Source organism: Gouania willdenowi, chromosome 3, assembly GCF_900634775.1.
Source record: "Gouania willdenowi chromosome 3, fGouWil2.1, whole genome shotgun sequence".
Lineage (NCBI taxonomy): Eukaryota > Metazoa > Chordata > Actinopteri > Blenniiformes > Gobiesocidae > Gouania > Gouania willdenowi.
Window position 1 is genome coordinate 38,805,863 of NC_041046.1, and position 20,192 is coordinate 38,826,054.

At 42.8% G+C, this 20,192-nt stretch overlaps 1 protein-coding gene across 12 annotated transcripts in view; it reads left to right on the forward strand.

Moving 5' to 3' along the window:
* herc1 (HECT and RLD domain containing E3 ubiquitin protein ligase family member 1) overlaps window positions 1-20,192 on the forward strand; it is a 71,887-nt gene that overhangs the window by 46,445 nt on the left and 5,250 nt on the right. For 7 of the 12 annotated variants that reach the window (XM_028443012.1, XM_028443016.1, XM_028443018.1 and 4 more), the window contains 31 exons: window positions 58-173; window positions 2,921-3,147; window positions 3,941-4,209; window positions 4,519-4,571; window positions 5,198-5,398; window positions 5,608-5,782; window positions 6,290-6,557; window positions 7,316-7,529; window positions 7,687-7,943; window positions 8,017-8,144; window positions 9,102-9,238; window positions 9,744-9,944; window positions 10,124-10,254; window positions 10,334-10,545; window positions 11,210-11,330; window positions 11,640-11,786; window positions 12,691-12,792; window positions 12,868-13,041; window positions 13,121-13,420; window positions 13,488-13,553; window positions 14,402-14,527; window positions 14,601-14,739; window positions 16,284-16,346; window positions 16,673-16,854; window positions 16,928-17,083; window positions 17,685-17,807; window positions 17,887-17,989; window positions 18,685-18,854; window positions 18,965-19,103; window positions 19,513-19,682; window positions 19,862-20,031. In XM_028443012.1, the coding sequence (XP_028298813.1) occupies window positions 58-173; window positions 2,921-3,147; window positions 3,941-4,209; window positions 4,519-4,571; window positions 5,198-5,398; window positions 5,608-5,782; window positions 6,290-6,557; window positions 7,316-7,529; window positions 7,687-7,943; window positions 8,017-8,144; window positions 9,102-9,238; window positions 9,744-9,944; window positions 10,124-10,254; window positions 10,334-10,545; window positions 11,210-11,330; window positions 11,640-11,786; window positions 12,691-12,792; window positions 12,868-13,041; window positions 13,121-13,420; window positions 13,488-13,553; window positions 14,402-14,527; window positions 14,601-14,739; window positions 16,284-16,346; window positions 16,673-16,854; window positions 16,928-17,083; window positions 17,685-17,807; window positions 17,887-17,989; window positions 18,685-18,854; window positions 18,965-19,103; window positions 19,513-19,682; window positions 19,862-20,031 (5,040 nt within the window). The remainder of the gene's footprint in view (window positions 1-57; window positions 174-2,920; window positions 3,148-3,940; window positions 4,210-4,518; window positions 4,572-5,197; window positions 5,399-5,607; window positions 5,783-6,289; window positions 6,558-7,315; window positions 7,530-7,686; window positions 7,944-8,016; window positions 8,145-9,101; window positions 9,239-9,743; window positions 9,945-10,123; window positions 10,255-10,333; window positions 10,546-11,209; window positions 11,331-11,639; window positions 11,787-12,690; window positions 12,793-12,867; window positions 13,042-13,120; window positions 13,421-13,487; window positions 13,554-14,401; window positions 14,528-14,600; window positions 14,740-16,283; window positions 16,347-16,672; window positions 16,855-16,927; window positions 17,084-17,684; window positions 17,808-17,886; window positions 17,990-18,684; window positions 18,855-18,964; window positions 19,104-19,512; window positions 19,683-19,861; window positions 20,032-20,192) is intronic. The other 5 variants (XM_028443022.1, XM_028443019.1, XM_028443017.1 and 2 more) reach the window with 4 other exon arrangements.

Sequence of the window (20,192 nt, forward strand, 5' to 3'; positions counted from 1 at the left end):
CCCAACATGTCGGATCGTGTGCGCTTGTAGCTGACCTCACGTCTTTGTGTTTCTCAGCCCTGAAGCTTTGGACCAGGACTCGGCCTCCAGTAGTGCTCCGCTCAGAGGTCGGGCCACCGCTGGGCGTAAACACCGCTTTGACCTGGCTGCTCGTACACTGTTGGCTCGCGCTGGTGAGAATTTCACACGCACACACCTTTACTCTCAGTAGGTTTGTAGTGTGTCTGCGTGTAACTCTTTTATAAGGTTTAAACGAGGACTGGGACTTTAACGTGTAATTACGATTAATTGATTACCTAAATCTAACGCTATTAATCGTTTTTTTGCACTCCAAATAGTGTGAAATCTTTCTAATTGCACGAGTTCCCGGTATACCCATAATGCAGACTTCAATGTACAGACACCGCAATGACTTGATGCGGTGCTTGGTGAGCGTTAATAATAGTTTTAAGAAGAAAAAAAAACACCAGATGGAAAACAAATGCCCAGTTGTGTGCAAATAGAAGCAGTGCTACAGATCACATCGTCTGACCCAACTTATGAACTGCTATGTAGAAAGACTATTTCAAACTAAATTCATCAGCTTAATCAGTTGCTCCCTTTATTTCATGCCACAGATACTACTATTACTAATACTATTTTGCAATGTTAAGTTTCCACTTATCTGTAATGTTCTATACTAAGTGCTGTTTTTTATTGTAATACACAAAAACACATGTTTTAGAAAGTTTACAATAAATTCTGAAAAGCATGATTATAGCTTACTTACATTTAAGTTTGTACTTTGTGCACAATGCAATCATAATATTCTTTATTCATATTGCATGTTAGCACTCAGTGATGGAAATAATAAACACAATTTTGTTGTTTACAGTTGTGTGCGAAAGTCAGGGCACCCCTTTAAAAACAGCATATTTTATATATTTAAAAAATTATATTCATATTTACTGTCTCTCTGGTATATGGGAAAAAAAGACAATATTGTCAGGAAACATTAATGCATAGTTACATTTTATTTTATAAATTGAACAAAATTACAAAAATGAAAAACATAATTTTGGCATGTGCAAAAGTCGGGGCACCCTACAGCATCAGTACCTTCAGTACTTAGTAACACCCCCTCTGGCAGATATCACAGCTTGTAAACGCTTCTTATAGCCAACAACAAGTCTCTGGATTCTATTATTTGGGATTTTTCCCCATTCTTCCTTGCAAAAGGCTTCCAGTTCTGCAATATTCCTAGGACGTCTTGCATGCACAGCTCTTTTAAGATCTACCCACAGATTTTCGATAATGTTTAAGTCGGGAGACTGTGAAGGCCATTCCAAAACCTTCAGCTTGCGTTTCTTGAAGTAGTCCATGGTGGATTTGGAGGTATGTTTAGGATCATTATCGTGTTGTAGAAGCCATCCTCTTTTCAGCTTTAGCTTTTTTACAGATGCTGTGATATTTGCCTCCAGAATTTGCTGGTATTTAATTGAATCCATTCTTCCCTCCACCCGAGCAATGTTTCCTGTCCCACTGGCTGCAACACAACCCCAAAGCATGATGGATCCACCCCCATATTTAACAGTTGGCAAGGTGTTCTTTTCATGAAATGCTGCTCCTTTTTTTCTCCAAACATACCTTTGCTTATTGTGGCCAAAGAGTTCTATTTTAACTTAATCAGTCCACAGCACTTGTTTCCAAAAGTCATCAGGCTTCTGTAGATGTTCTGTTGCATATTTTTGACGTTGTATTTTATGATGAGGTCGTAGATAAGGTTTTTTTCTACAGACTCTTCCATGAAGGTCTTGTTTGTGCAAGTATCGGCGCACAGTGGAAGGGTGCACCACCACTCCTGAGTCTGCTAAATCTTCCTGGAGGTCTTTTGAAGTCAAATGTGGGTTTTGGTTTACCTTTCTGACCAGACTACGAGCTGTTCTCTCCGAGAGTTTCCTTGGTCTTCCAGATCTCTTCTTGACCTCCACAGTTCCCCTCACCTGCCATCTCTTAATTATGCCTCACACTGTGGAAACTTAAAGCTGAAGGTTTTGGAAAGGCCTTCACAGTCTCCCGACTTAAACATTATCGAAAATCTGTGGGTAGATCTTAAAAGAGCTGTGCATGCAAGACGTCCTAGGAATATTGCAGAACTGGAAGCCTTTTGCAAGGAAGAATGGGGAAAAATCCCAAATAATAGAATCCAGAGACTTGTTGTTGGCTATAAGAAGCGTTTACAAGCTGTGATATCTGCCAGAGGGGGTGTTACTAAGTACTGAAGGTACTGATGCTGTAGGGTGCCCCGACTTTTGCACATGCCAAAATTATGTTTTTCATTTTTGTAATTTTGTTCAATTTATAAAATAAAATGTAACTATGCATTAATGTTTCCTGACAATATTGTCTTTTTTTCCCATATACCAGAGAGACAGTAAATATGAATATAACTTTTTAAATATATAAAATATGCTGTTTTTAAAGGGGTGCCCTGACTTTCGCACACAACTGTAAGCTCATTTATTGTTTTCATTGATTCAGTCAGATACCAAAATTCATATAAATTGGAAAAACATTGCTTCTCGTGCAAAATGAGATTAATTTAGATTAATCAAGATTAATTAATTACAAAGTCTCTAATTAATTAGATTCGTTTTTTAATCGAGTCCCACCTCTAGTTTAAACACAAACTCGACAACTCTGAAAGTTCCTCAAAGACTCTAAACATTTTTTTTCCTTTAATAGTGATTTTGTGATTCATATTAAAGTGTGTGTCTGTGTGTTAATTTATGGAAGTCTTTGTGACAGAGATGTTTTAATTGTTACATGCCAAGGGTCTGTCGATGTTAATTAGCTTTACCTAACTTTAAAAACATGTATGAAAGACCTTTATGATTATGACATTAAACTACAACAACTAACCTTCCATTGCCTTCCACAGCCGGCCTGTACCGCTCCGTGCAGGCGCACCACAGCCAGGCACGGCGAGAGGCCTCATCTCTGCAGCAGCAGCAGGACCCGGGCGTCCTCTACGACTTCAACCTGGACGAGGAGCTGGAGATGGACCTGGACGAGGAAACCATGGAGGCCATGTTTGGGCAGGACCTGGCCAGTGACTCTGACATTCTGGGAATGTGGATCCCGGAGGTACTGGACTGGCCAACATGGGTGTGTGTGACTTTTCGCTCCGGCTGCCATAGAGCCCCCTTCCCCCCCTGCGTTCCCTCTTCCCCACCTTGCTTTCTTTGCTCGTTGTTTACTCGCACGGTAAAGCACGCCTCACACATGTTCATGCACACTGAGTGATGTGCCGCTGGTTCGATCTGTCGTCAGTTTGAGCTGAAAAAACATGGGAAAGCGTATTTCCTGCATGAAAAATCCAAAACATAATGAGCAGGACATTTTTTATCTAGATTTAACAGATAGCTTTTGTTTGGTCTTCACCAGTTCACACTAAACTGTTTTAAGATTGGGTTTGAATGATTGTGGCTGAGGATTTATTTGCCTTACAGCTATAGTCCATGTCCTGAATGAGGAGACGTAAATAAATCATTCAAAACTATAAACAGACAATGTCCCTCTAGGTTTAGGAGTGTCTCTATGGGATCTACAGTCCCGCTCTTAATCCAATCCCAGTCGTAGCCCCTGAAATCAGAAAAACACTCCTCAGGATAACGACTTCATTATTTTATTAAACAGTCTGGAGTCTATCATTCAACCATTTGTTCTACATGTCGTTTGTTTGATTCTTTATGTGACGATTATAGCGATTGGTCATTTTACCCAAACTCCAAATCAGCTTAAGTGTGGTTACGGATCGAACTGACCACACGTCCGTTCACTGATGGCTTTATCGACCATCACACTTGTCATGGCCTCATGTTTCACCACACGCTCATTTCATTTGTGGCTCCGAGGTTTCATCGCCCCCCGTAAACACGTCTTCTCCCATTTGTCGCAGCACGTGTGCGAGACGGACGACCGCGACGAGGTGGTGGTGTGCGAGCTGTGCGAGGCCAATGTGGCCAACTTCAACCAGCACATGAAGAAGAGCCACCCGGGCTGTGGGCGAAGTGCCAATCGACAGGGTTACCGCAGCAACGGCTCCTACGTGGACGGCTGGTTCGGTGGCGAGTGCGGCAGCGGAAACCCGTACTACCTGCTCTGTGGAGCCTGCAGAGAGAAGTACCTGGCCATCAAAAGCAAGGCCAAGGTGTCTGTGGTGGAGAGGTGAGGTTTACAAGTCTGAGACAAACAGCAAGAAGTAGATGCACTGATGAAGGGGGCCTCACTCTGTGGTCACAGGGTTTGATCTTACAGTTGAGGGCTTCATTAATGATTGAACAGTGTGTTTATGACCTGCGTTTGACACGTGATAATGTTGAATGCACTGTATGTGTCAATTTTATTAAATTATCACAATGACTTGTTATTGTAATGTTGTGGATAAAATATAAAACGCTTTATTCCTCTTTCACTAAGCTGCAGCTTGCATCGTAGTGCATTTTAATGGCATTTATTATTGTCTGCTCCCTTCAGGTACAAAGGTCAGGCTCCAGATCTGCTGGGGAAACAGGACAGTGTCTACGAAGGTAACGCTCCCTGACATTTACAGTTTTTACGTCCTATTTTTCTTTTTTTTCTCATAATCATTTTATCATATCATATTTGTGTAAAACATTTCAGAATGTAATTATAATGGGTGATATTGAATTTTGGAAAAGGTGGAGGATAAATAAAATAAATTTTTTGCTTTACCCATTTTAAAACTTGTTCTACTAGATATAATTGGTATATGTGTATACTTTTTTGTGTGTGTATATGTACAAATATGTGTGCATACAACGTGTAGTTTTATGTATTTTACATATGGATAAAAAATAGATTTAATTTAAAGGCCCTTTTTCTCTACTGCGTGTGACTGAGAGGGAGATTTTTAATCATTGTTGATATAAAGTTTTTACTGCTGATTTTAATGTTCTTATTGATTTTAAACTGTTAAATGTTTTCTGTGGCACTTTTTAATCATGTTAATGTTAACATGTTAATCATGTTAATCATCTTTCTTATTATGAATTTTGTTAAGCGCAATGAGATGACTTTGTTGTAATTTGCGCTGTACAAATAAAGTTGAATTGAACTAAAGCACATTGAATTGCCTTGTGTATGAAATGCGCTATACATCTGATTACGTGTAACAATGTCTGTTCTCCTGCAGAGGACTGGGACATGCTGGATGTGGACGAGGACGATAAGCTGACGGGGGAGGAGGAGTTTGAGCTCCTGGCTGGACCGCTCGGTTTAACCGAGCGCCGCATTGTCCCCGAGGCCGTCCAGTTCCCTGACAGCGACCCTCTTGGAGCCTCTGTCGCCATGGTGACTGCCACCAACAGCATGGAGGAGACGCTGCTACAGATAGGTGAGGAGACGACAATAAACACAGACGTAATGTGCAAGATTAGAGCTAATTACCATCACCAGACCCTTGGGCTCTCATAAAAAGCCCCATAACTTTGTAAACAAGGTGGAATTTGATTAACTCGTATTCACAAATAGTTGGAAAGTGTTCTACCTAAAACCTGGCCTGCACTAGTTGTTTATCTATTCTGTTTCCAATTCTGTGCTCAGGCTGTCAGACATCAGTGGACAAGAGCTCATCTGGCCGGGTGACACTGGGCGAGCAGGCAGCGGGGCTGCAGAACCCTCACGACCGAGTGATGGCGTTGAGGAGGGTGACGGCAGCGGCTCAGGTGCTGCTGGCTCGTACGATGGTGATGAGGGCGCTGTCGCTGCTGTCCGTCAGGTGAGAACTGAAATTACACCACGGACAGGGACTAAAGAATAATATGTTATGGTTTCAGATAACTTTTTCAGGAGATTTACTTTGAAGTTTACTCCTGACTTGTTTCGACTGCCAACTGTCAGTCTTCCTCAAAGGCATCTACTGATCACTTTCATGTTTCATTATGAGTTATTTCTGGGTGTGGCCAACTTGAGAGTTCTCTCAGGCTGGCCACGCCCCCTGTCGCCCGATGGTCTCTAGAGAAGAGCATATTGGGTGTGAAAGTGTAAAAATGTTTCCTTTAACCCTGTTGAAAATGTGTACTCACCCACAACTCAATCAATTTATTCAATCAAAGTGAATTTGAAACCACATCTTATTATTTGAAAAAAGAAGACCTTGGTGGAATTAAGGACGAAGGAAAACCCTCATTTTAAAGTTAGAGGTTTATTTTCAAACTGATGAGGACCTCAGTGTTGTAGAATCAAACACTGAGAATGTAACTCTGTTGTCCTGTCTCTGTCCCAGTGGGTCGAGCTGCAGCCTCGCTGCTGGTCTGGAGTCTCTCGGTCTCACCGACATCAGGACTCTGGTTCGGCTCATGTGTTTGGCGGCAGCAGGACGAGCTGGCCTCTCCACCAGCGCGGCGGCGAGCTCAGGCCACGCCGAACGCCCTCGAGGCTCCACCAAAGCCAGCAAACCCATTTCCTGTCTGGCCTACCTCAGTACGGCAGTGGGATGCCTCGCATCAAACAGCCACAGCGCTGCCAAGCTGCTGGTTCAACTCTGCACGCAGGTACAGCACCTCACCATATGAATGTTTAAACCTGTACATCTGGGTTGAATGCTGCCATGTTTAGCTCACACACACACACACACACACACACACACACGCCAAAACAAAAATCCGTAAAAAGGGTTGAATCTTGTTAAGTATTTAATGTAACACAGAAAAGTTTTCAGACATTTCAAACATTTGTTTTTTGTAATTTGCTCTTACAATATTGCAAAAACAAATATTCCACACACTAAGGAAAAGCCCAGTCAAAAATCAGGATTGTTAAAAGAAGTGCTAAACAAAAGAACGGTGAATAGATAATAAATACTTGAGATATTAAGATAATGACGCACTAAAAAGCATGGAGATAATTTTTTTATAAATTTTAATAATAATAATAATAATAATTAATAATAATAAAATAAATTCTTCCTCTTTGGATTGCTTAAAGCTGACTTTATTTTATTTTTTTTAACCTGTTGCACTTTGAGGTTTATTTTCCTGTAAATTGGATTACAAATAAAATGTATTATTATTATTGGTTTTGTTATTGTTTTTGCAATAATAATATAATATAGGAATAATATGAAATAAGAATAAAAGCACTCTTAAAATGATAAAAGGCCTCACAATTTAAGAGAAGTCATTACAACTAGTAAAAAGTAGATAACAATAACAATGGTAATAATCTGTAATTTTCAGAGGGATTAATGAGGCAGGCTTCATTATGACGTAATCAGCACATTCATGTTAAACTCTTGCGTCTCCCTCCACAGAACTTGATCTCAGCAGCGACGGGCATGAACCTGACCACGGTGGATGATCCAATTCAGAGGAAGTTCCTGCCGAGCTTCTTACGTGGGGTGGCCGAGGAGAACAAGCTGGTGACCTCACCAAATTTTGTGGTGACGCAGGCTCTGGTGGCGCTGCTCGCTGACAAAGGGGCGCGGCTCCGACCGGCCTATGAGAAGGCTGACCTGGAGAAAAGAGGTTTGTGGAGCGATTGTGGAGCGTTTCATGTCGGTCATTTATTCATATAGACACCCATGACTCAACTCTTCTGCTGCTCATTTTTTACTTCCTGATTTTGGGTTGTTTTCCATCTCTCATCCTCCACTCCTGTCACTTCTTGTTCCGTGTCAAGCAGGTCTAATTGCGCATTTGTATGCCCAATCTTTCCATAATCCCTCCGCTGTAGGCCCACTGGAGCTCGCCAACGCTCTGGCGGCCTGCTGCCTGTCCTCCCGCCTCTCTTCGCAGCACCGACAGTGGGCAGCGCAGCAGCTGGTTCGCACGCTGGCTGCCCACGACCGCGACAACCAGAGTCGCCCACAGACCTTCGCCGACATGGCAGGGGATCTGCGGAAGTGCTCCTTTATCAAGCTGGAGGCGCACCAGAGCAGAGTGGGTTTCTCTCGTTTTTCACGCTCGTACGGCTTTTGACTTCCTGCGTAATTCTCCGACCGCTTTGTTGCAGGTCATCACATGTGGTTGGTGCAGTAAGAAAGGCCTGTTGGCGACCAGTGGGAACGATGGAACGGTCCGAGTGTGGAGCGTCACCAAGAACCAGTACACGCTTCAACAGACATGCATCTTTAACAAAGAGTAAGAAGCTCAATGCTAGAACAGTCTAAGACTAATGATGGTTTAATATGTTAAGATTCCATTTATTCAGATAACTGTTCCTCAGGAAAGCCACCATGGTTGATTTCCTGAGGAACAGTTGTCTGAATAAAAAAAACCCATAAAATATTATTCAAAGGGAGACAAAAAGAATCTTGCTGGAATTATGACTATGGTTTAGCACAGCGTAGACGAGTATTTTATTTCTATATATCTTGGTGTTAAAGTGTAGCCATCACTGGGTTTTCCCACAATGGGCTAAAGTCTGAAGCTTTGGTTTTTCAACCTTGGGCTCATTACCCCATGTGAGGTCCCCTGGAATTAAAATGGGGTCACCTAACAATGTCTAGAAAGTGATTAAGAAAAAAAAAATGTTAACACTTTACTTGAAGTTTTATACATAAGGCTCACATTAAACTGTCATTATTTGTCATTAGCATTAATAAGGTGTCTTGAAGAATTTCATTAAGATGTCATTAAGTGTCTGGTTAAGGTTGGGTTTAGGGTGACGGCCTTCATGACACCTTATTCATGCTAATGACTGGTGTCAAGTAAAGTGTTACCCAAAAAATTACTGATCAAAAAGATATATATATACATATTTTTTTTTTTTTTGTTTTTTGATTTTTATTTATTATTCTTTTTTTAATGTAAAACACCACACAATCTCAAACAATGGCATTTTATACTTTGACTTTCTCAAATATAAATCTAGTTCAAGTAAAATGAAGTATTAAAATACCTTAGCTAGCGCTTCTTGTTACTTGTGCACAATCCTAGCTACTCTGTATTTGTAATAGTAAAACAAAGGTGATAAAAAAAACTCATTCTTGAGAAAGAAATTGATGTCTCTCTCCTGAAATTAGTGATGTAAAAATGGGGTCACAAACTGAAAAAGGTTGGGAATCACTGCTTTAAACTGTGTCTCTCTGCCCTCAGGGACGGGTCCTCAGAGGATGGGATGTCCAACCTCGGGTCTCCCAGTGATCCCGGCTTGTCTCCTCTTGCTTGGAGCGTCACAGGGAAATATTTGAGCTCTGCCATGGAGAAGATGGTCAACATCTGGCAAGTTAACGGTAAACACTTAGACTTTCACCATTTTTTCACAGACTAAATGTATTTGGTTACAACTGAGTTCATAACCACATTCGTGTGAAAAAAATGTAATTATTTGGGCTGAGACTTTAACATGTTATTTGCGATTATTTAATTACAGAAAAATAACCCACTAAAAAAATTATAACGCAGGTAATCATTTGGTTTCTTCTTTAAACTTCAAACAGTGTGGTACCTTTCGTATTTCATGAGTTTCTGGTACTCAGGGATGAAAATATTAACACAATTTTGTTATTTAAGCTCGGCCTTCTTATTTATTCCGTCATGTACCAAAATCCATGGAAAAAATTGCTTCTTGGGTCAAACATTGCTATGCGATTAATTAAGATTAATTGATTACAAAGTTTCTAATTAATTTGATATATTTTTTTATCAAGTCGCACCACTAGTAATTATTTTAAATCTGTTTTTATGTAGTAAGTATATAAAGATGTAGAATAATCACTCTCTGCCCCTCCCCCGTAGGTGGGAAGGGTCTCCTTGACGTGCAGCCTCACTGGGTGTCGGCACTGGCGTGGCCGGAGGAGGAGGCCTCCTCGTTGTGGTGCGGTGAACCTAAAGACATGCTGCTGGTGGGCCGAATGGACGGATCTCTGGGTCTCATCGAGGTGGTGGACTCATCTTGCATGCACCGCACCGAGCTGGAGCACTGCTACAGGAAGGATGGTAAGACTGTCCCCAGGGTGCAGAGGGGGTGTTACTCAGGCACAATAACATGTACTTACAGGGCTTTTTGACATTTGATGCTGAAAGACACATTTCTTTATTAATGTGCATGGCTCTCTGAGTGTGAGTTGATGGGAACCTAAAGACTTCCAGCGGCTCACTCACTGCTCTGTCCTCAGTGGCTGTGATGCACATTGCCTGGTACAGCGAGGACAAGCCCTTTGCCGTGGGCTACGATGATGGAAAGCTGTTGATTGGGTCCAAGGAACCTTTAGAAAAAGGCGCCATTGTGGTCATCGATGCACACAAGGTAAACCGGCCCCCGCTGTCTGTGTGTGACAAAACAGCAGCCTGGCTGACTGTGTGTGTGTGTCTTTGTGTCTTTGCAGGAGTCCATCTGCAGCATGAGGTGGAGTCCAAATGGCCAAGTTCTGCTCACCTGTGCCAAAGAGGAAACGGTCAAACTGTGGGCTGCTCCCGCCTCAGAGTCCGGCTCCGGATGGCGCTGCCTGCAGAGCCTCCGACATCCGTCTGTTGTTAACGGCGTGGCCTGGTGCAGTCTTCCTGGACGGGGCCCTAGGGCCCTCAGCATGCTAGCTGTGTACGACAAGTCCACATCAGAACTGACTTTTACACATGGGCTTTAACGCTTCTACTCATAGAACAGAATTGTGACCAAGTTTAAATAATAGTGGTGAATCCCTTTAAAGCCTTCAGAATAACTGTTTTTACAAATGTGGGCTAAAGTCTTTGAAATGTCCTTCTTATAAAGATCTATGCCTAACAAAATGCATTATTTTGCACCATGTTTTTTTAACTTTTAAAATTGGGACTACTTTTCCCTCTTAGAGCCTGTGTTCCACCATTTTGGAATCACGTGATTGATGACGTCACACGATCCACTGCCTCTAAACATCCTATTGTTTCCTATTGGAGTAAAACATTCAGCCTGCGTTTTAGAGCAATATACCAGCTTTTTCAGTCAAAATGACAATTTGTGTTGCTTTTGATCGTTCTAATTAATGAAACGAATGTGGTGCAAAATGAAATAATGCGTTCTGTTAGGCATAGACCTTCTATTAAGTACATTTCAAAAGTTTTAGGCCACCTTTCTAAAAGCAGGGGAGGATCCCTTTGAAAACAAAACTAGTTCAGTTACAAAAAAATAAAACAAATTGCATTAACTGGAAACACGTGCTGCACACCCATCTCATCGAGTTTTACAGTTCTAAACTTTGTAAATGCTGCTCTTCTCTGACCAACAGATGCTGTCAGAGTGGCCTCGTATCCGTCTGGACCGTTCCTCAAGAAATTTCCAGCTTCTCCGAGTCATCCAGATCCAACTCAGAGGGATGGTGGGAGAACGAGGCCAAGGCCAAACTGACGGTAAATCTGATCCGTCTGTAACAGACGTCATCCACAAACACACCCAAAACACCTCAGAATATCTGAGACGGATCATACTTTATTTTACACACAGGGATCTTTGATACACTATCGAGACAGGAAGTAACATTAGTCTGACTAAGTATTAGTAGGACTGGCTGATTGGACAGCCTCAGTTATTTTTTTCCATTAAATCGTGAGGAAAAGGAAAAATCAGACAATCGTGTGATCCATGTCACAGTGACCAGAATAGACAGAATGTAATAAAGCGCCTTACCCTGAGCTGTAAGCTGTGTGTGTGTGTTGCAGTCCTCCCAGTGGTCTGAGGATGGAGCCACATGTGTTTTCCAGCTGAAAGGACACATCACTCCGGTGCGGACGCTGGCCTTCAGCCCTGACGGTTTGTCTCTGGCATCAGGAGGTGTAGGAGGCCTCATGAACATCTGGTCTCTGCGGGTAAGAACATCCACTGACACAAGTTTCCTACATCACCTGCAGACAGAAAGTTAACTACGCTAAGTTGGCGCCGCACCAATAGGAAGGGTTTCCCTAACACCTTGATAACCAGTGACTGAACTTCAGGGACCAAAAACCAATTAATTATAAGAGAAAAAAAACTTTTTGAACAAAACCCAATAATACATATAAAATAATACAGAGCAACATGTTGCAAACATGGGTATCTGAATATGGACTCCAAAAATACCCTGCATGTAGACAAAAGTTGTCTCTGAACATTACAGAAAAACACACAAGGACAACAAAAATACATGAAAATGACGACAAAAAACACACAAATCTCTTTGTTTTCTCCTGTATTAAGGCTCTGATTGGTCTTTATTCTAAATGCTGACACAACAATAATGTTTTTGTGGCCCCCAAGTTACAGTTACCAATTTCTGCTTTATTGTAATATATAAAGAAACTAATTGAAGAATATACTTGAAATGTTTTGTGTCTTCCTTTTTATATATTTTAACAATACTTCATCAAAGAAAGGGTGGATAAATAGTCACTTATTACAAAAAATTATAACATTTATAAATGACAGATGCCTGCCTTAAAAAAGACTCTGTTCAATAAAAAGATAAAGAATATTTATGTTCCTGTTGCAGATGAGTGATGACGAGACAAGTGCAAAGTGTTAGTGTTAGCTTAGCACATAGCAGTTCTGGCTGAGCAAGGTCAAAAGGGAAAAGGGGCGGGGTTGTTTTATTGTGTCGACTTCTTGAATTTAATTGTATATTTGGGCTTTTAATAAATAAAAGGTAAGAAATAGTAAGAATAGCCTTATTGTTCAATCGATTATTGAGCTCATATTTGTATTGCATCCTATGCTAAGAGCCTCTCTGTCCACCAGGACGGCTCCGTTCTGCAGACTATGGTGGCCGGCTCCGGTGCCATCCAGAACATTGTGTGGATTCCTGATGTGGGCGTGGCCGTTTGCTCTAACAGATCGAAGGTGAGACACTCTTCCCTCACACACGCCATCAGTGGTTTCCTCCCTTTCTGACTCTTCTATGTTTGGGTTCAACAGGACGTGCTTGTGGTGAACTGCTCTAGAGACTTCATGTCCTCCCACCATGTGCTCGCCACCTGCCGCACGGCGTTAAAAAAGCAGGGTGTGGTCGGCCTTAACATGGCTCCGTGCATGAGAGCCTTCCTGGAGCGGCTGCCCATCATGTTGCAGGAGCAGTACGCCTACGAGAAGGTGAGGAAAGGCGTCTGTTATCATCCGTCAGCTGGACAATGAGTCTGAATGAGTTTAAAACGTGTGCTCCGCCCCTCAGCCTCACGTGGTCTGTGGCGAGCAGCTCGTCCACAGTCCCTACATGCAGTGCCTGGCCTCCCTGTCCGTGGGGCTCCACCTGGACCAGCTCCTGTGCCGCGCCCCGACGCCCCCCCACCTTCGACACTGTCCGCCAGAGTCTGGCACGGCCGTCTTCAGTGCCAGTGAATGGGCGTGGCTCGACTGCTTCTCCACCACGGTGAAGGCAGCGGAGGCGCTCGCCCGCGGTGCAACATTCCCACAATCCTTCTCCGTCCCCGACATGGAACCGGTTCCCAAAGAGGAAATGTCCCTGTTGATGGTGAGGAGACGAAGAGGAAGAGGAGGAACTTCTGAATGGTTTAAAGCGTCTGTGTTTGTGTCTGCAGGACAACAGCAAGTGGACATCAGGGATGGATGAGCAGATCATGTCCTGGGCGACATCAAGACCAGAGGTAGGTCTGACTCCTGTCTTTGTGCCTGAGCTCAGCCAATAGGAGCAGCTCATATTAAGTACAGAGGTCTTTAACTCCAAGCCCACCCCTGTGATAACTAAACTATCCTGCCCATGAAATATCCACTATTATATTATAATTTCCTTTTTAAAAAAAAAAAAAATTGTATTTTGAAGTTTATAGTAAATTGAGTTATTTTTCTTGATTTTGAAAATAACAAATGAGGATTCATTAATGAAAACCTTTTTTAAACTGTTGTTCGCTAAATTATCACACAATTTTTGTTTGGGTTAGGTGAAGGGGTCCAGTAGGGTTAGGGTTTTATGGGGTTAGGGTTACGAAGGGTTAGGGTAACGAAGGACACTTAATGACAGCCTTTATGACACCTTATTCATGCTAATGACAGGTGTCATGTATAAAACTTCAAATAAAGTGTTACCAGTTTTTTATTGTCTTTAATATTGAGGGTGAGTGGGCTTTCAGGGCGGTGGGGAGTACTTCTGACGTACGTTGAGGTAGGCGCTCACAGCTGTCATTGTGGAACACTTAGAGCAGTACCAAACTGGTAGATGACCTGGTCATCCACTGCTGCCATAAGGTTTCTACAAATAACACTTCCCTGTGCCTCTGGATCAAGATTTATTTTGCTGAGAGTCGAGGATTTTCTCGTTTTCTATGAACAACTTCACCCACAGATGTCTCTGTATCTCAGCCCTAACTTCAATAACGTCTTTGAGATTGACCGTCAAACTTAATTTTTTTTTTAACCCTCTGTGCTTGTGTGTTCAATCGGGGCTGTTGCCATGACAACAGTCGTGCTTTGTTTACAACTGCTTTTTCATATACAGGACTGGCACCTCGGAGGGAAGTGTGATGTCTTCCTTTGGGGCGCAGGAAGACACGGTCAGCTCGCCGAGGCTGGAAGGAACATGTTGGTACCAACCACAGCACCATCGTTCTCCCAGGCACAGCAGGTACACACACATACACACACATTAGGTTACACATGTACTAATCTGATTTGACTGATTGTGTGTGATCTGTCAGGTGGTCTGTGGTCAGAACTGCACCTTTGTCATCCAGCCCAACGGGACGGTGTTAGCGTGCGGTGAAGGAAGCTACGGCCGCCTCGGACAAGGAAACTCAGACGATCTGCACGTCCTCACCGTCATCTCTGCTCTCCAAGGTGCCCTGACCACTCCTACTGAACATCTTACACCACACAGTACTTTGTGATCAGCCAAAGGAGTAACAGCGTGACATGTCACATGGTCTCTGACTAAGGGTGTAACGATTCATCCATAAGTTTGATCCACAATCCAACTACATTGATCTGTGCTCGGCAACTTGGCCTTTCGGATGACATTAATCGATTAATCGATACTTTTAAAAGGTAATCAATTGATTCTATCGATACAAGGAAATAAAGCATTGGATTTAAGCACGGCAGACTTTATATGTATGTGTTTTAAAAGTGCTTTTAATAATAAAGACGTTACGGCCGACTCAGTCGACTGTCTTTGACATCAAGCGGCGCACGCCACAAACTAAACGGTGAAGCCGGAAAGCGAGAAATTGATCGTACCGCCTTTGGGGTCTAGTGTGTGGAAACACTTTGGCTTTAGCACAGACAGATATTCTAAAGGAGTGGCTCGCTGTGTCCACCGTCGACTACCCATCGAGCAGCTTTCACTGCAGCAGCAGCAGCACATATAGCGTTAGCTCATTAGCATTAGCTCTGCAGAAGCCCCATGACAACCATCATGTTAAAACGCAAAGTATCGGGTTCAACCACTGCTCGTTTAACCTGAACAGATATTAGTTGCACTTAATTTTTTTTGTATTAAATCATTCAGTCCCAGCCATTTTCAAAAATTCTACCCACTCATTGCCAGCCCTTTAGAGCATTTTGACAATTTTTTAAAGACCCACGGAATATTTTGTACTATGACAATCTGACGTCTGAAAGATTAGACTCTCTACTTTCATCAGAAAAGAGTTTTGTTTCTAGCTTGTTTCGTTCTTCCGTAATCAGCAGTTGAATAGAGGCAAGTTTCACACAAATCAGACAGGTGTGTGACAAAAAGCTGAGAAAAACTTATTTTTCTAAAAAAATCTATTAGTGACTTTGAAGCATTTTTTTTTTTGCTTTAGTGACACCTCAACATTGGTTTCCTTCTATAAAACTACAAAAACAACACTGAGACTGGGCTTTTGATGGCAACATTATTATTATTTTGCTATCTATGTCAGTTTAATGGATTTCTTACTGTATTTTGGCATTCCTCCAAGTCTCTCCCCCGTCATTCTCCACACACGCAACTTCCTCCTCCTCCCGGACATGTTGAGTGTCAGTGCTTGCCCCATTTTTTGATTGTTTTATCTCACCATCACTACACTTAGTCCACTTAGGTTCCACACATGCTCTGGTCAAGTGTGCGCTGTTGTGAACTTCAGCATCAACTGTCATAGCGTCATTTTCTGTGTAAACTCCTTTCTAGCAACCCGAGACGAAATACATAGACGGTAATGGCACTCATTGAGTTAATATTGTATTATTTGTTGAAAAAACAAGCAGAAGGGTCAGGTAAACCTTATATGTATTTATATTGAAAATTAGATCAGAAAGGTTACCAACCTGTTCATTTAAACAGAAGTGTGGTTGGAGTTTTTTTCTTTTTAAAATGTGAATACATTTGCCTCTAAATGTTGTTTATTTATAATTTATAGATGATACCCTTACACGAAACATCAGGAATCTACGAAACCTCACTTGTACTGACCAGTATTCAGGTATTTATTTCAGTCACACTGATTGAATTATTATTTTGGCTAAAAAGTTACTGAATCAATTTAATTTTTTTTTTGTTTTTTTTTCTTCACTGAATTAATTTCAAGTCACTGAATCATTCTGGAATTAATCATTCTTAACCAGTATCGTCCTTGAATTGAATCGGCAACAGTGAATTGTGATTCGAATCGAATCGTTGCTAAAACGAATCGTTACACCCCTATGTCTTACCCTTCCACACAGATTTGTCCTATTTTAGCCACATTGGTTGTTTTACATTAGCTCAAAATCATAACTCATGATAACTTGTTGTTGTCTCTTGGAACAGGTTTTGTAGTAACGCAGCTGGTCACCTCTTGTGGCAGCGACGGTCACTCCATGGCGCTAACGGAGAGCGGCGAAGTCTTCAGCTGGGGCGACGGCGACTATGGGAAGCTGGGCCATGGCAACAGCGACCGCCAGCGTCGGCCCCGGCAGATCGAGGCTCTGCAGGGAGAGGAGGTGGTGCAGGTGAGGCCTGGGAGAGAGAGAGTGTACTGTGTGTGTGTTGGTCTGTGCATTCAGCTGCTTCCTGTCACCGTAGATGTCCTGTGGGTTCAAACACTCGGCTGTGGTGACCGCTGACGGGAAGCTCTTCACCTTTGGTAACGGAGACTATGGGAGACTTGGCCTTGGAAACACGTCCAACAAGAAGCTGCCAGAGAAGGTCACAGCATTGGAGGGATACCAAGTGGGACAGGTCAGTTACTCAGACCCATTGACACAGTGTGAAAATAATAATGACCTGCATCCAGCACTGGATGAATTATCTGCTGTCTTTAGTTTTCGTGTGCTTCAACTAGAGACTCTTTAAATGTGTTTACAGTGAAGAAGGTGGTGGTTTTAGTGAGTGTGCTGACTTTTTAACCGAATACTGGTGTTTGTTTTTTTATGTTATCAATATTTCCATATTCCTCATTACAGGTGAGTATGTAGTGACAGATGTAGCAACTTTTCATGATGTTAGTGGAGACTTTTTTTTTTTTTTTTTAGATAAAACACGAATTGTTTTTCTTTTCAATAAACAGCTGGCACCGCCGTGAGCCCCGCCCCCGTCTCACAGCACTCACAGGCAGCTCGGTCCTCACTTAAAGTCCCAGATCTTTTAATGAACTTTGGTGTGGATATTATTCTGTTTTTACAGTATTAACTCCCTATGAAAGTAACTGCAGTAATTATTTTCTAAATCATTTGGAAACGTGGTTAACATTCAGCTGTGCTTGGAAAAAAAGCAAACTGTGAAACTGATATGAATTTGAAAAATACTGTGATATAAATGCCGACCCTCCGCCTCTCCTCAGGTGGCATGCGGTCTGAACCACACGTTGGTGGTCTCTGCTGACGGGATGATGGTCTGGGCCTTTGGGGACGGGGACTATGGAAAACTGGGTCTAGGAAACTCCACGGCCAAGTCTTCTCCTCAGGTACAAACATTTGCTGGATCAGCTGATGGTCAATGCGGCGCTGTGTGGTTCTCACCTCGTTGTGTGTTCACTCCCTCAGAAGGTGGACGTCCTCTGTGGGATCAGCATTAAGAAAGTGGCCTGTGGGACTCAGTTCTCTGTGGCTTTAACCAAAGATGGAAAGGTCTTCACCTTTGGCCAGGGTAATACTCACTCCTTGTGTTTTTGGTTTTGATGTCGTCAGGCTGAATAAATCACTTCCCAGGAAGACTGTAGGTGTGTCATCTCTGTGATAAACTACTCTACTGTCTGAGATGTCATTTAAAGCTGCTGGAGATTAAAATCTTTTATCAGATGAAGTTCTCACATCAATAAATCAAAGAAAATTTGCTCATAAAGAAGAAAGTTTGACAATAGCAAAACAATAGCAGATGTTTATTTTGGGGCTTACATGGAAAGATATGAATCAGGCCCAAATTGAATGTCTGGTGGAGTGAGGGGATACTGTATCATGGGGAATACCAGGAACAAACTCAAACAAAAATGGAGTTAAGCCTCCTTAAGTCCTCCTTTTCTGGCAAAGAAACACAAGAAATCACAGTAAGAATGAAGTAAAAACACTTCTATGCATCCGTTTACTAGACTCCGCATCCCACAATGCATTGCACAAAATAGAAAAATGTCAATAATAGTGTTTGTGAACAGGAAAACTAACTCTGGAGTAGCAATTTCCACCTTTTTTTTTTCTTTTTTTTTATCTATGAGGCGTACACACCGTCTTTAACTGATCTTTGCAAAAAAAATGTTGTCCCCAGCAGCTTTAATAAATGGTTGCTCACCAGCAGGAAATCACCATCAACTTGTCTTCATGGTAGTACATATTCTTCTGTGGTTCCAGATCGTCTCATCGGTTTGCCCGATGGCCGATCCAGGAACCATAACCGGCCCCAGCAGGTTCCCGCGCTATCCGGTGTTCACGTCCAGGACGTGGCGGTGGGGGCTGAGCACACGCTGGTTCTTAGCTCCAGCGGGGACGTCTACACCTGGGGCAGCAACTCCGAAGGCCAGGTGAGATGAAAAATACACTACGGAACAAAACCAGGCTTTTGATGTCCTGTTCTTTCATAATGACCTCTGATTCTGTGCATGTCCTGGTCTGTGGTGACGCCGATGAGCAGCTCGGTTTAGGACACACCAACCACGTCCGAGAACCCACGCTTGCAACGGCACTGCAGGGGAAAAGGATGCACCAGATTTCTGCAGGACGCTGCCACAGTGCAGCCTGGACGGCTCAATGTGCGCCGCCTCGAGCTCCAGGTCAGACACACACACATCCCATAATAAAGGGCTTCTCAACCCGTGGGTCACTGACTTATTCTCAGCAGCCAGTAGGTATAGCCTGCTAGACGTTTTGAATTCTCATTATTATCTTTTTACATGATCCATTGCATCAAATTGTTATATCAATGAAAAACTCCTTCTCTTTCTTATAGGAAATGTAAATGTTATGTTGGGTTTGAATCTGTTGTCACGGCTTATATGAAATCCAATGCATTATGTCCTAAAGACAGAGCAGCCAGAATGTAAATGTTCTCCCTGATGGTCATCACACTGCATCGCTGCCTTTGTGATTTCTGCAACGTTTAAACGTTTTGTATCATTGCGTGACTTCCTTACATTCAGAAGTGAGTCTCTGATGCTCAGTCTGTGTCCTGACTCTTCTCAGGGTCCTCGGTGCCCCTGCAGCTGGGGCTGCCCGTGGCCGTGCCTCCTCAGTACAGCTGTCTCAAAGAGCTGAGCATGGAGGCTGTGAGGGCCCGCCTACGCCTCCTCTACCACTTCTCTGACCTCATGTACTCCTCGTGGCGACTCCTCAACCTCAGCCCCAACAACCAGGTAGTCAGATCACCTCCTACAGACTTCCTGACGGCTCTGTAGCAATCATCATCAGGTCCTGGAGTGCTGCTGTCCTGCATGTTTTCAATGCCTCCCTGCTTTAACACTAATATTAAGACTTAAGTGTATGTGTGTTCTCCATGTTGAACCCTGAAATAACCGTTTTGGTTCTCCCTCAGAGCTGCACCTCTCATTACAATGCCGGCACATGGGGGATCGTCCAGGGCCACCTGAGGCCCTTGTTGGCCCCCAGAGTGTACACGCTGCCCATGGTGCGCTCGATTGGAAAAACAATGGTGCAGGGCAAGAACTACGGACCCCAGATCACCGTCAAACGCATCTCCACACGGTCAGTCCCCTCCCAGTTTGCCGGACACAACCAATCTATTTAAATTGTTTTTATACCTATTTATTGTTGTTAATGTTTCTAAGATTTTCAAATCATATTTCTTTTACTTAGAATCATCCGAATTCCCTATTATTGTGTAGTAACACGATGGGGTTGACAGT